General features: G+C 49.8%; 5 protein-coding genes across 5 annotated transcripts; 4 read left to right on the top strand and 1 right to left on the bottom strand.

The window, feature by feature from the left end:
• Window positions 1-606: 606 nt before the first annotated feature.
• Window positions 607-2,109, top strand: PHATRDRAFT_12990 (predicted protein; the record flags this gene model as incomplete). Its single annotated transcript, XM_002181043.1, has 1 exon — window positions 607-2,109. A coding segment is annotated over one exon (1,503 nt), but the record flags the coding sequence as incomplete, so codon positions are not given.
• Window positions 2,110-5,206: 3,097 nt separating this feature from the next.
• PHATRDRAFT_36575 (predicted protein) lies at window positions 5,207-5,792 on the top strand (the record flags this gene model as incomplete). The annotated part of the gene is made up of 2 exons (XM_002181042.1): window positions 5,207-5,371; window positions 5,555-5,792. Coding segments are annotated over 2 exons (403 nt in total), but the record flags the coding sequence as incomplete, so codon positions are not given.
• A 74-nt stretch (window positions 5,793-5,866) lies between these two features.
• On the top strand, window positions 5,867-7,178 carry PHATRDRAFT_3832 (predicted protein; the record flags this gene model as incomplete). Its single annotated transcript, XM_002181041.1, has 4 exons — window positions 5,867-6,426; window positions 6,524-6,768; window positions 6,855-7,052; window positions 7,135-7,178. Coding segments are annotated over 4 exons (1,047 nt in total), but the record flags the coding sequence as incomplete, so codon positions are not given.
• Window positions 7,179-7,250: 72 nt separating this feature from the next.
• PHATRDRAFT_46582 (predicted protein) lies at window positions 7,251-9,620 on the top strand (the record flags this gene model as incomplete). The annotated part of the gene is made up of 2 exons (XM_002181040.1): window positions 7,251-7,361; window positions 7,430-9,620. 2 exons carry the CDS (start codon window positions 7,251-7,253, stop codon window positions 9,002-9,004), a joined length of 1,686 nt encoding a protein of 561 aa, XP_002181076.1. The 3' UTR covers window positions 9,005-9,620.
• On the bottom strand, window positions 9,518-13,246 carry PHATRDRAFT_36572 (predicted protein; the record flags this gene model as incomplete). The annotated part of the gene is made up of 6 exons (XM_002180861.1): window positions 9,518-9,776; window positions 9,879-10,011; window positions 10,344-10,902; window positions 10,974-11,822; window positions 12,081-13,117; window positions 13,216-13,246. The coding sequence occupies 6 exons, from the start codon at window positions 13,244-13,246 to the stop codon at window positions 9,518-9,520; spliced, it is 2,868 nt and encodes a 955-aa protein (XP_002180897.1).
• Window positions 13,247-13,604: the final 358 nt, after the last annotated feature.

The following is a 13,604-nucleotide window of genomic DNA, read 5'->3' as shown; positions in this document are numbered from 1 at the left end:
TGCCCCACGCATTTTGACGGCGACAACCCCGACCATAAATTTCCTTTCTACGATTCCCAACGATCCACCATGGGGGAGGCAGCAATAAACCGCGCGTCGCCTTTAGATGAAGCGGAGGATAAAGACCGACTACAGGAATGGAAGCGTAAGCGAGAAGCTCGAATTCGAGGCAATCGACAAGAACAGGAACGAAGCGTTTGGGAAGACTTTTCGTTGCTGGGCGAGACGACGGAGATTACCACGGCCGCCAAGAAACGGCGTCTCGAGCAAGAAGCCTTATTACAATCATCAATAGGAGGGGACCGAAAATCGATAGCGCAACGGAGAAAGAAAGCTTACGAGTCATTGCAGGAATCTCACATCGTGGTTGAGCATTCCGATGAAGATAAAGAGCAACCCGAAAATGAAAACTCCCATCTACACCCCACGAACACCAGTAAAGAACAAGCCTCCGTCGAGGCAGCATCATCCGAGAAGGTTGAGTCTTTACTGGATCGTGTTGCGGCTTTAAATCAAACACGGACGGCCGAAGAACGCGCCGAAACAGCGCAAGAACAAGAAGAAGCTCGCATCTTGAAAGAGGCCTCCAAGGTACAGACGAATGCGTTGCAAGCCGCGTCGGAACGTGCACAAGGGGTCGTTTACGAAAAGCCAATGCCCTCGTCTTGGAGAGTGCCACGGTATATTCTTGAACAAGGAGAAGAGGCTTGGCAAGCTATTCGAGATGAATGGCACATGGAAGTGCAAGGCAACGATATTCCACCCCCGCTGAAGCGCTTCGTTGACATGAAATTTCCCCAACCAATTTTGGCGTCTTTGAAACAGAAAGGAATTGCACGTCCCACTCCGATCCAAATGCAGGGTCTACCTGTCGCACTGGCGGGTCGGGATATGGTCGGCATTGCCTTCACCGGCTCTGGTAAGACTTTAACTTTCGGTTTGCCTCTCGTAATGGCGGCCCTGGAAGAGGAGTTACGTATGCCGATTGCTCCGGGAGAAGGCCCGGTCGGTATTATACTCGCGCCCTCCCGTGAGTTGGCTCGACAAACGTACGAACTCGTCTCGGAATTGGCCACGGCCTTGACTACCCCACCCGCGGGCGACAGTCGAGAAAAGAATCGGTATCCACAGCTACGCACACAATTATTAATTGGTGGCGAATCTGTACGTGATCAAGTGCAAACGGTTCAACAACAAGGAATTCATTGTGTGGTAGCCACACCGGGACGACTACGTGATTTGCTCAAACGCAAGGCTCTCAATCTTATGATATGTCGGTATATATGTCTTGACGAAGCCGATCGGATGCTCGATTTAGGCTTTGACGAAGAAGTCGGAACGATAATGAATCATTTTCCGCACCAACGGCAGACCTTGTTGTTTTCCGCGACCTTTCCAAAAAAGTTTCAAGACTTTGCCCGTCAAACTCTAGTTCAACCGATTGTGGTAAATGTTGGACGAGCAGGAGCGGCCAATCTCGACGTGATTCAAGAAGTCGAGTACGTCAAGCAAGAAGCAAAAATTGTATATTTGTTGCACTGCTTGCAAAAGACGGCACCGCCGGTGATTATATTTTGCGAACGCAAGGGTGATGTAGACGATATCCACGAATACTTGCTGCTCAAAGGCGTACAGGCTGTAAGTATTCACGGTGGCAAGGACCAAGAAGAGCGCAACGAAGCCATTACGTTGTTTAAGAGTGGCCAGAAGGATGTCTTGATCGCAACGGACGTGGCTGCCAAAGGTCTGGACTTCGCCGCCATTCAGCACGTAATTAATTTCGACATGCCGACCGAGATTGAAAACTACGTTCATCGGATTGGTCGAACTGGGCGATGTGGCAAAACTGGTGTGGCCACCACTTTCATCAATAAGAGTTGTGAAGAGACAACCCTTTTGGATCTCAAGGGTCTACTAAGGGAAGCCCGCCAACGTATTCCTCCGGTTCTCCTGATGTTGGACGATCCTCGTGAGCAAAACGGTGGCGCCGGCTGTTCCTTTTGCGGCGGTCTCGGACATACTATTGTGGATTGTCCCAAGATTGACAAAGACGCTCGTCGGGTGGCGGGCGGTCATAAAGATGCGCTGGCTGGGGGTGGAGATTGGTAATTTTGTGCGTATACGCTACTAGCGCCTTACTTATCTAAATAGTGCCGCGTTCCTTGGTTTCTGAATTTTCTTTCTCTGCAAATACTCGTACGCAACGTCTCACTCCTTTCCATTTGGGCAATGTCTCTGGAATGATAAGGTTTCACTTGCTTTGAATCTTTTCCAACACCAGCTCGACCGCTTTCTTGCAGCCGTCGTAGATTCCAACAGAGTTATTGCGGATGATACTTTCGTTCATGGTCGTGAGGAGTTCCGGTCCGTTTCGGAATAGAGTCACAAAGTCCATGGCGTCGTCCACGGTACGAGCCTCCACAGTCCCATCTCCAAGTTCGGCCGCCCGTAGGGCCGAATCGGCTTCGTGGTCACCCACACGTCGAATATGGAGTTTCGGAACGGCGTAAAAAGCCAATTCCGAGGGTTTGCAACAGAGAACATCGCTGACGCGACACAAAATGTCGGTGGTGGCAACGGCGGGGAAATACTCATCAAAGGAGAAAAGCGTAATTGGCTTCATATTGGCGGCCTTCTTGTTATCTTTCTCGGACAGCAATTTGGCTTGAAAATCACGGACTCCTTGCGTCGTCGTGACTGTATCAAAGTCAAGATTGCAAGCGTCGAGCGTTTCCAGAAAAGCTTGTTTCATGTGGGCGTGATCACCAGCGTTCAAAAAGAGTTGTACGGCGTTGTTGTTCCCACCGTTGCCCCCGCGAACCAGGGGGGCCAAGGCCTCCACCAACGACACGATGAATTTACGCTGGGCTCCGGCACCTCCGACGGGAATGAGCAACCGCACCGGTTTGCCGGCTTGTGCCCGGGCAATCCGACGTTGACAATCCGCCTCGATATTCTGCACCATATCGTACGGACACCAGTGCCCCTCCCAGGCTAGTTCCTTGGCGTCTATACCCATGCGCAGAAAGTTTTGGTAATTGACCGGACCCTGCACGATGTTCTTGGTGTTGGGCACGGTAAGAAACCACTGCGCGTGGTTGTCCACGACGAGATTGACCACGTTGGTAAAACCGGCGGCGGATGCGGTGAGTGCGACGAGTTGATGCGTTGTAATAATGGGCGTATCTTTGGGATAGGTGAGCAAAAGCGGTTGGAGGTGTGCCGCCGTGAGTGCGGCGATACGGAGGGCGTCGGCGTCCCCACTCTTCATGGCGGCGCCCCAGGCCTTTTCGGCCACACCACCAATTTCCGAAGCGTACCGGGAAAAGCGCGAGTAGAGTTCGTCGGTGGACTTGACGAGGTCCGATTCGGGACTTTCAATGTTGAGCAAATCGTGAAAGATAGCGACGTGACCGGCCTGGAGTGCCCAAGAAGCGGCGGAGTAGGCGAGACGGTGATGCCCGAACCCCATGCGGATGGTGGCAATCACAATGGGGGGCTTCTCGGTCTCGGCAAGGATTTGTTCCAAGGGAACAACAACCTTGTCTTTATCAGATTCGGTATTCGTCGTACCGGATCGGCGACTAACCTGCAGTCCATCGACGTGTGGACTGGGGGAGCATTCGAGGGGAATGGGGTCCGTACTGGCTGTACGATTTCCGAGCTGAAACTTGTACACCAGTACAACTTTGAGCGCGTGCACGGGGTTCCGCTGCACGTCCACAAAGGCATCAATATCGCAGGCAGTCTTGGACTCTTTCTGGAGACGGTTGTAGACACCCTTAGCCCAGACGCGGAGAAGCTGGAGCATGAGATAGCCACCGACAACGATACCAGCAAGCACAATCAAGGCGATCGCCCAAGGTTTCAGATCCGACGCCATGATGATATAACAAAGGGAATGGAGTTGTTGAGTGTGACGCAAAGTGTGAGTTAAGGAAACCAGTAGTCGAGAAACTGGAAGCAGAACAAAATAAATCAAACGGGAATTCCTTGTGAGGTTGTCCTCGAACGTGTGGAGACAACTCGACCAAGGCGACGGATATCGATGAGGGTCCAAGACGGAACTCACCCGTGAAACAACTTCCCGGTCGAGCCAATATACACTGCTTTCCTGCGCGGCGCTGGCTTCAAAGTTGGCGGAAGATCTTCTGGAAGGATCTTAGAGGATCACCTGATGGGACACGAGGTATCCAGTACGATTGTCCTTTCAATGTCTGAGTGATATGTCAAATACAGGGGGACCTCGTTCCTACGAACTAACTGTAAAGACTCGAGTTCTCCTTTTCTCACTGTCATCAGCAACACATATCGGTTTTCGAGTCGGTTCGTGTGTTGTGTCCTTTCCCACAAAGTTTGCCTCGAGCTCGCTCACAGTACCTATATTCGTTTGTCTTGCCATAGCAAAGTCCAGTAGTATTCGTCGGTCGTTCTCGTCACCATGGCTAGGCGGGAGCAGTTTTGGAAAAGCGCTGCTGCAACAAAGGGCGACGACACCTCATGCCAGTCCGTTACCGCTACCGAACATGATTCTTCGTCCGACGTCGTACAGGGCTTGCTGCCGCCACCAACGCGGCAGGATTGGATTCGTCCCCCGCGTCGATCCACGTCTACACCATCCTCGGCCCACCGCGTCACCTTTCGCTCGCGTCACGTTGGCCGTGTCGTATCACCAGTCCACGATTTGTTCTTGAACGATATTCTACAGTATCTCTTACCAACCCACGTGAAGACCTTGCGCATCAAATTCTTAATCGTCTTAGTTGCACTCTTGTCTGTTACGGCCTTTTGTGCCACGCGATTGTCCTTGACTACTGCCAAGATAGGGACAGCGTTGTCGTTCTCGTCGACATTGTCTCGCGTGTCTCCTCCAGAAGCCTCCTTCCTCCACGTACTGGGCCTCCTGTGGAGTCTGGAAATGGTCGTGGCATGGATATGGTACCAACGCCGCGTGGTGTGGTTGTGCTTTGCCCCCGCTAGCACATTCATACTCCCCTCATCTGAACCCTTGTCCACTCACGCTTGGTGGATGGATCCCACCCGACCGAGTTGCCAACGTTTGCCCTTGCACGTACCGCTTCGATTGATGGAAGATGAAGCGCAAGCCCGGGCCGCCGCCTGTCGACCCGAAATGGTAGCTTGGTGTCCCTCCGAGAAAGAGACATCCACCAGACCATATACCCACAACGTTTGGAATCTGGACGACATGGCGTGGCACTTCCGGTTGCTCGATACGGCTCAACAGGGCCTGGCCGTACCGTTTTCTTCCTACTCGTTCGATCCGGAAGAGCTCGGCGAACTATGGAAACCCATGAAGGTGCCTTCCAATTGGATGATGCAGGGGTACGACAAACCCATTTACACCAATATGGTACGTACATTTCGATCATTTGGATTTCGTGTAAACAGCTTACACGTATTCGAGAGTGTGCCTATGGCGACACAAATGTCGCTCTCTCGGAGAATTTCACGCGTGCTTTTCCGCCCTGCTCCATTGTTCCCTACCGACACGCTTCTCCTAATGTTTGTTAGATCACTCGTTTGTATTCTGCAGAAGTATCCCTGGCCCTGTCAACCACCCTTGGTACCGCACGAGAACCCGACGGGCGTCTATCGTCTTTTCTTTGATTTACCCGATGCCATTCATGGTGGTAACGACGACGAGGACGACACCCATTGGAAAAATGTACTCCTCAACGACTATTCGCTGCTCCTTCACGGCGTCGAATCTTGCTGCCAAGTGGTATTGAACGGAGCCATTGTCGGCTTTTCCAAAGATTCTCGATTGCCTTGTGAGTTCGACGTCACTCCGTATTTGAAAGACGCTGGGAACGAATTGTATATTGTCGTCATCCGATGGTCGGATGGGTCCTACGTGGAAGATCAAGATCATTGGTGGATGGCGGGCATCCACCGCAGTGTCGAAATTATTCGACGCAAACCTAAGGCTGACATCATAGATTACCAGATCCAAGCCGACGCATCAGGCCATTTGGACGTGCACGTGGAGTGCCGACCCAAAAGTGGTCAGGAGGTTTCCCGAAGTATCGTGCTGCGATTATACGACGACGAGCAAACTTCAGACGATGGGAATATACGGTACGGCTCGTGCTTGCTGGAGACGAAACCGCTATCGGTCGATATGTACGGTTCATTTAACTTTGCGACAACCTTACAAAATGCCAAACTGTGGTCGGCCGAGATTCCGAATCTGTACACCTTGACCATTACGCTGTCGGTGGAAGGTCAGGTGGGACAGGTGGAGAGCGCTCGCATCGGCTTTCGAACAGTCGATATTTCCAATGGTCAAGTACACGTCAACGGCAAGGCAATAACAATTTGTGGTATGAATCGTCACGAGCATGATCCAGATCACGGCAAGGTTGTAAGCTTGGATCGCATGAAGCAAGATATCGTCACACTCAAGTACGTTTCGTGTCGTAAACTCTTGTTTCACCTGTTTTGTGATTAAATTTAATGGAAGGATAGTCCCGAGGCCTGACGACATCTTTGTTTGCCTTAGACAAAACAATTTTAATGCTGTGCGAACAAGCCACTATCCCACACATTCTTCGTTTTATCGACTGTGCGATTACTACGGATTGTACGTGTGCGACGAGTCCAATTTGGAGACGCACGGTATGAAACCGATGGGGCGATTGGCTCACGATTGGGGCTGGAATAGCGCGTTCATCTCTCGCATTACGCGGTTAATTCATCGAGATCGCAACCATGCCTGTATCATCTTTTGGTCACTTGGCAATGAAGGTAACTGATTCCGACATTGTCTGCGACTCGTGACGTATTACGTACAGACTCTGACGCCTGCGTTGCTTCTTTCAATTCTTTTTAAGCGGGCCGTGGGCGAAACCTTTCGATGGCAAGGGATCTCGTCCGGCAGCTCGACTCGTCTAGGCCTATTTGCTACGAAAGTGGCGGTGCTTTAGCCGAAGGAACAGGTCGTACAGAGCTGACCGATGTAATTTGTACCATGTATCCCGTGGTCCCAAGGACTTTGGAATTGGCCACAAGAGCGGACGAAGATCGCCCAGGTATGGATTCTCACAATCTAGAGGTTGATAGCTACAGCTTCTTACTAACAATTCTCACCATGCCTTTTGTCTGAATTTATAGTGATTCTATGCGAATATTCTCACGCCATGGGAAATTCAAACGGGAACTTGCATCTGTACTGGGAAAAGTTTTGGGATCCAGATTTGCCGAGGCTACAAGGGGGATTTATTTGGGACATGATTGATCAAGGCCTCCGCGTAAAAGACGAGTCCGCGGGGGATGGCTACTTCTTTGCGTATGGTGGAGACTTTGGGGACACTGTCAACGATCTTCAGTTCTGCATCAATGTAAGTGTGATCCAATGAGGCATCAGCCCTGATTGGAATTTGGTTCTTTCTCACAACACTTTGCTCAGGGTATGTTCACGCCTGATAGAGAACCGCATCCCGCTGTCGCTGAAATTAAATTCTTGATGCAGCCGGTTGAACTTAAACCAAGCGAAAACTATCGAGGAAATGAAGGCCAATTGCTTGTACATGTGGCCGGCAATTCAAACGCGGAAATTGTCTTGAATGTGAAAAATCGATACTCGTTCTCTAACCTGTCACATCTCGTGTGGTCGTGGCATTTGGTGAGCAACCGATCGGTAGATCCGATCCGTTCCGGATGCTTTGTCTTACAATTAAATGGAGACACTATCACAGCCGTCGTGGTCTTGGATGACGTTTTGTCGAGAGTCATGTTGTTGGAAAGAAGAGGCGCGGTCGCTGAGAACTCGTACTTTCTCAACATCAGAGGTTCTCTGCAGAACAAGACGTCTTGGGCAAAATCTTCACATGTAGTAGTTGCGCAGCAACTTCCTGTCGCTTTCCGCTTTGCGCAGCCAAAAAGTACACTTGCTCAGGAAGAACAAATAATGCAATCGAATGAGTCGTTGCGCATGGTGGAAGATGTAAAATCGATATCGGTATATCGCTCATCTCTGGGTGATTCCATTCCTTTCGCTATCATTGATAAGGAGTCTGCAAGCCTGGCGTCCTATGCTCCTAATGGAACAAATTTATTTGAGATCGGTGCACTTCAACAGAACTTCACCCGAGCCGCTACAGACAACGATCGAGGGGGTATGGAATTGACACTCAACTTTCTTCAGCTATTCGGTTTCCTTCAAGATCTCTACGGTAGTATTTGTGGATACGAGGATTTTTCCTACCATAGCCACTGGAAAATGGTCGGGTTGGACCAAAAATCTCCCCCGGAAGTTGCTTGCATTCGTACCCAACTGAAAGAATCTCAAAACGGAGACGAAGCTATAGTCGTCGCATTTTGTACTGTTGGCCAAGATCGGGTGAAACCTTTATTTACATTGACGGTATCATATCATTTCTACCTTGATGGTAGAGTTAAAATCTCGAACGATGTTTTCCCATCGAAGGCTATTAGGAAAGCAACTTCACTGCCTCGGGTCGGCTTATCCATTAAATTGAAAAAATGCCTGACCGAGGTCAAGTACTTTGGTCGGGGTCCTGGCGAGAATTACCCCGATCGGAAATCAGGCTCGGAAATGGGAGTTTACACTACTTCACCGGCTGAAATGGGATACTCCAAGTACATTGTTCCTGGAGAAAACGGGTCACGAACTGATTGTGAGTGGGTTTCCTTCAGATCGGCCGAGGGTGACGGTCTGTGTGTTCTTAGTGACAGAGCTAGAAGGTGTGGATCCAGCTTCTCCTGCAGCGCTCTACTTTACGATGCAGCCGAGCTTCATACGGCTACGCATACGCTTCCGGCGAGAAGAGACGGCGAACATATAGTACATGTTAACATTGATCATAAAATTATGGGTCTTGGAGGTGATACAAGTTGGTTCCCAGGAGTCTACCCAGAATATTTGGTCAGCTCGAAGGACGCTTACAAGTACAGTGTGGTATTGGTTCCGTTGGAGAAAGAAGACGATGTCGCGTTGAAAGTATATGGCATTCCTCGCTAGTATGAGCGGCGCCCACAAAGTTTCCATGCAATGCTTATTTGCTCAAAATGCGCGCTGTAGCATCGATTGCGCAACACGATGTGGAAACGTCCGACTCCCTGGACGTAGATCTCGAAACGTGCGCTGAGTTTTCATGTCGTCGATACCCTGTGGCCTAGCAAGAGGACTCACGGCTGTATGAAAATGTGGTTTTGATGGTTCGCCAATAGCTGGATGAGACTTTAATGTGTCTCGTCCATCAAAGCCAAACAAGGGACATACAACGCCAAATCGCTGAACCTTCACGCATCCATCAATATCTTTGGCCTTCGAAATAACACTTGTGGACATACCAACTTTCATCTTTTGGAGAACAGTGACAAGACCAGCAAGACGAACAAACAAGGGGACACTAGCAATAAAGAAAGCAGCCCCTCCTGACGCCCTGACATCCTTTGCGGTAGCGTCACTTCGACAAAGGCGGGGCACGTGCCGTTTCTCATGTACTCCCTTCGTAAGTTTCTTCGGTACAATTCATGGGGTATAATCCTCCGCCTTCTCGCAGTCATCGACTCCCAACACTATGCTCTCGACCATATCACTGTTGGAATTAATGACTAAACTGGAAACTGATTCCGTCATCTTTTCAGAGGACCACCCCAACTCTCTCTGTCTCGCCACTAGCGTTCTTGACCTAGATCTTCTTAGTACAGCCACGGACAGGAAATTGAACATGATATGGACGGTGGCCCCAGCAAAAGCGCCTTCAATCTGATTCCCATCCACATTTGGCCTATTTTGACGATCTTGTCGGTGACAGAAGTATCAATGCCGGCCCCATAAGTATATAGATTCCCTGGCGAACAGAAACAGCACAATAAACCAGCGACCTAACAATCGAAGAAATATTTGACGCAGACTGAGCAACACCGCTGCAATGATGTCCACCATAAGACCGGCAATGGTATTGGTTTTGACGCCAACTTGTTTTCCGGGAGTAGTAATATGGCTCTCTTCAAAAAGAAAAGCTAATGGTGTTCACGATATAAACGTTTGAATCAGGCACGTACGAGCGGCTTGAGTGTGTTTTACCAGAGCACCAATTGCTGCTATTCCGTTGACCCTGCCTAGTTCGCTGCAGTCGCTCTTATTTGGATAATGCCGAACTCGTCATGAGCAATGACTAATGTAAATAAGCAGAAACAATGCCCGAAACGGTGATTGGGTGAAAGCTACCGTAGGCTTTAGAAAGTTTGTTAAGCTTGCCAATGATTGCGGTTCCCGTCCTTGTGCTGAGCAGCAATATGGTTGTGATACCGCTCCAACCATAAATACTGTCTTTCCGCCCTCCGTTCTTCACTGTCCAATGCATCGCCAGCAATGACACTGCCGGCAAAGCTTATATCCGAATCCAGAGTCGACAAGTTCAATATTCGACGCAGCTCCGTAGATAAAGCTGCGTTGGAGGGCAGAGTCGAACGCAGCCCTGAAGCGACAGTCGACGACGATGATGGGCGAGGATATGAAGTTGTTGGTACAACAGACGAACAAGAGACATCCTCCTGTAATGGATTAGTGTGTACCGGAGCGGTAAGAGGTGTCGGAGACGACTGCGGCATCGCAAGCCCATTTGACCCACTAATATTTGAAATTCCCTTGGGAAGCGGGACAGTATCCACTTCCGCATCAATCAGAGTCTGGACTCTTCGTAGATACGCGTCATTCAAAAGATTGGTGGGATTATTTGGCTCAGTCGATCCATTTTCCAATCGTGCCAGCGTCTCCAGCTGACGAGCTGCCGCTTCTACGTGAGCTTGCTGCTCTCGACTTATAGCCGACGCCTCTTCTCGTTGATACCTCTCTAGTCTATCTACCAAAAGCTGACCGGATTCGGGGTATTTCCAACCGGGATGGCACGTCTGTAATAAATGGATACATCCACTTCAGTAGACTAACGAGGAGACACCTAAGTAATTCTTGTCAGTCTTACCTTGAAGCTGAAGAAACTCTTTTCCATTTTACCATGTCGCATTTTTGGCTTCGGAAATTGCCTCGTTGCTTCCTCTACATTACCAGATCGCAGAATGCTTTCCGTTAGCGTTCCAAACATTGCCTCTTTGGTCCCTAGTGTACGACCTTCCCACATTTCATCACTATACCGGTCAAAATCAAACGTGGCGTACCCGCACACTTCACCTGCTCCGGGTACGTCTGCCTTTGTGGCAAGAACAAATTCGCAGATTGGATCAGCGCATCGAGCTAGAGAGACACAGAGAATGTAAGGGGCGAGGAAAACCGAGGCTACTTCCATCATGAAGAGTTGCGCTTTATATTTGAACATGGTGGAAAATGCCTTGTACGTTGATTGATCCCATCCTCGCCCGCGCCAAGTATCGGGGTAGTGATGCGTATATGTTGCAACGTTGGCCAGCGCGTCATCGATTTCTGCAAATAAATTTCGTGAACTTCGAGGCTGCGCTTCAGCGGTTGGTAACATAGCTTTGCCTGCGGAATAGACAACACCAACTACCCCAGCATACCACAACAAATTCCAGTCAGCAATCTTTACATGTAACAGAATTGCATCGTTCATTGCTGCGAACGCAAAGAGCAGTGCTCCCAATGAGCCTCCAATAAAGACAAGAATGCGACCGAGCGCCACGACAACCTCGTTCTGTCCAAAAAGAAATAAGTATCCTTCGGCTGCCTTGTAGGAGGACGAAAGACGTCGTTCGAAATGGTGCGGTAACTCGTTCAGTTCCCGAAAAGTCCATTTAGCCGATAGTGACCACTCTCTAGGTCCCAAATACTGCTTTGTCGACTTCCAATCGTAAGCGTTCTGTAATCCAAAGTGTAACGTCATGAAAAAAAGCAAAAAGGGCATGAAAATAGCATGCGCGATACCACAAAGTATGAACCGTCGTCGCAGAGCTGCTGGATCTAAGTAAAATGCCGGTCGAATGTGGTACTTGTGGTTGAACATGAAATTGATTACGCAAAAGTATATGCTCCACTGTGTTCCCCCAAATAGGTGGAAATATGTTGTGAGCCCTACCACAAAATGAACAAAACAAGAGAAGCAAACTATGTGTCTCACCTCTAGGCTGGGGCAGAAGAAGGGTTGGATGGAGTACGGTATGGTCAAGTCTAACAAACCTCGATTGAACAAGGCCACCATAAAGTTCTCTTTGCGGAGGATTCGCTGCGCAATGACCAAAGCGTCCAAATCCTGCCCGTGAATCGCAATGCGATATTCGCCGGATGTTTGCAACTCGAGCAGTTTGGAGACCACGTCCCGATCCCATTCGACGGCTCCACCTTCCAATTTTCGTGCACTGATACCCAACCGATCTTCAAAGACAAATTTGGCGTGCAAAGCCTGTTGAATGGTGTGGACGAGCGAGAGTGTCGCGACCAAGCCGTAGGCAGCAAAGAGTAGGATGTAAAGTATCACGATCGTATTCCAGAGACTCCAATGCGCGAATGGGTTCCGGATTAAATATGACTTGAAAGTGGGTCGGCAAGACGCTTCATCAATGCACGAGCTCAGAGCCTTCCAGTCCACGTACGCGCTAACAAAGACCGACAAGAACAAGGTAAAGAAAAGAGTCACGAGCTCGACCACTCCCTTCCCAATGATCGGTATCAAGCCTCGGTGATAGTAATAACTGTACAAACTACTGAAGAAGACATCGAGATTTGCCACGGCGCCCCATCCATCGCGATGAGGCTGCAGTCGGAAGCTTGGTAAAAAGACAAAGTCGTTTTCCCCGCGGGGATTGCCATTTTGATGCGCCGGTCTTTGTTGTTGTTCATCGAAAGCCGTGTAATCCATATAATCGTTGTCCAGCAAGGGAGCTTCTTTGGGTATCCCGAATTCCTCAAGATAGGTCGTGGGATTTGTATTGGTACGCTGGCATTGGATCCGTTGTCGCTCTTGCTGTTGGTGGTAGGCGGCCGTCCCGGCTTCGTACACAACGTGCGCGAATCGACCCACTTCACTCGCGGCGGTCCGGGCGAGACGCCCTGCCGTCTCCAAAGTTCGAATGGAATGTAAAGCTACAGCCGATGGCGGCTGCCAAACAGTTTCCTGCTGGTACTGCTGAATCTCGCGGCTCTGTTGGTGACTGAGTTCTGGAAATAAAGAAAGACGTTGACTGTGAGAATCATCAGATCACGATTTTGGTCCGTGTTCAGTCCGCCATCGATCAACGATCATTCGGACCACTTACCATCCCATAGCCCCTCGTCTTCGTGCACCATTGTGAGATGTTACAGATTAAGAAGGGTTACTCGAAATGCTGAAAGCACCCACGATCTACGACCAAGTCCCCCTCGGTCGACACCTTCCAAGAAGCCTTTTTCATCCTCGGAAACGCTGGACTCTGGTTGGAAGTCTTTCCCGCGTGGACTGGGTCATGTATCCGGGTTTTCAAAAGTGTCACTTCTCTTCCAAACAAGTTGATCCCTGTAGTAGAACCCGGACCTTAAGATGGAGACGACAAACTGCTGCCAACGCGACATCTTTTAAAGTTTAACCCAGACGCAATCGGAAAAAGCCAATCGATAACGCCCACGCTTCCCGTGCCTCAGTGCATCATCCCTCGTGATGGATAGATAG

Source organism: Phaeodactylum tricornutum, chromosome 10 (assembly GCF_000150955.2).
Source record: "Phaeodactylum tricornutum CCAP 1055/1 chromosome 10, whole genome shotgun sequence".
Classification (NCBI taxonomy): Eukaryota; Bacillariophyta; class Bacillariophyceae; order Surirellales; family Neidiaceae; genus Phaeodactylum; species Phaeodactylum tricornutum.
Note: the sequence above shows the minus strand (reverse complement) of the source record. Positions and strands in the feature narration are given on the sequence as shown.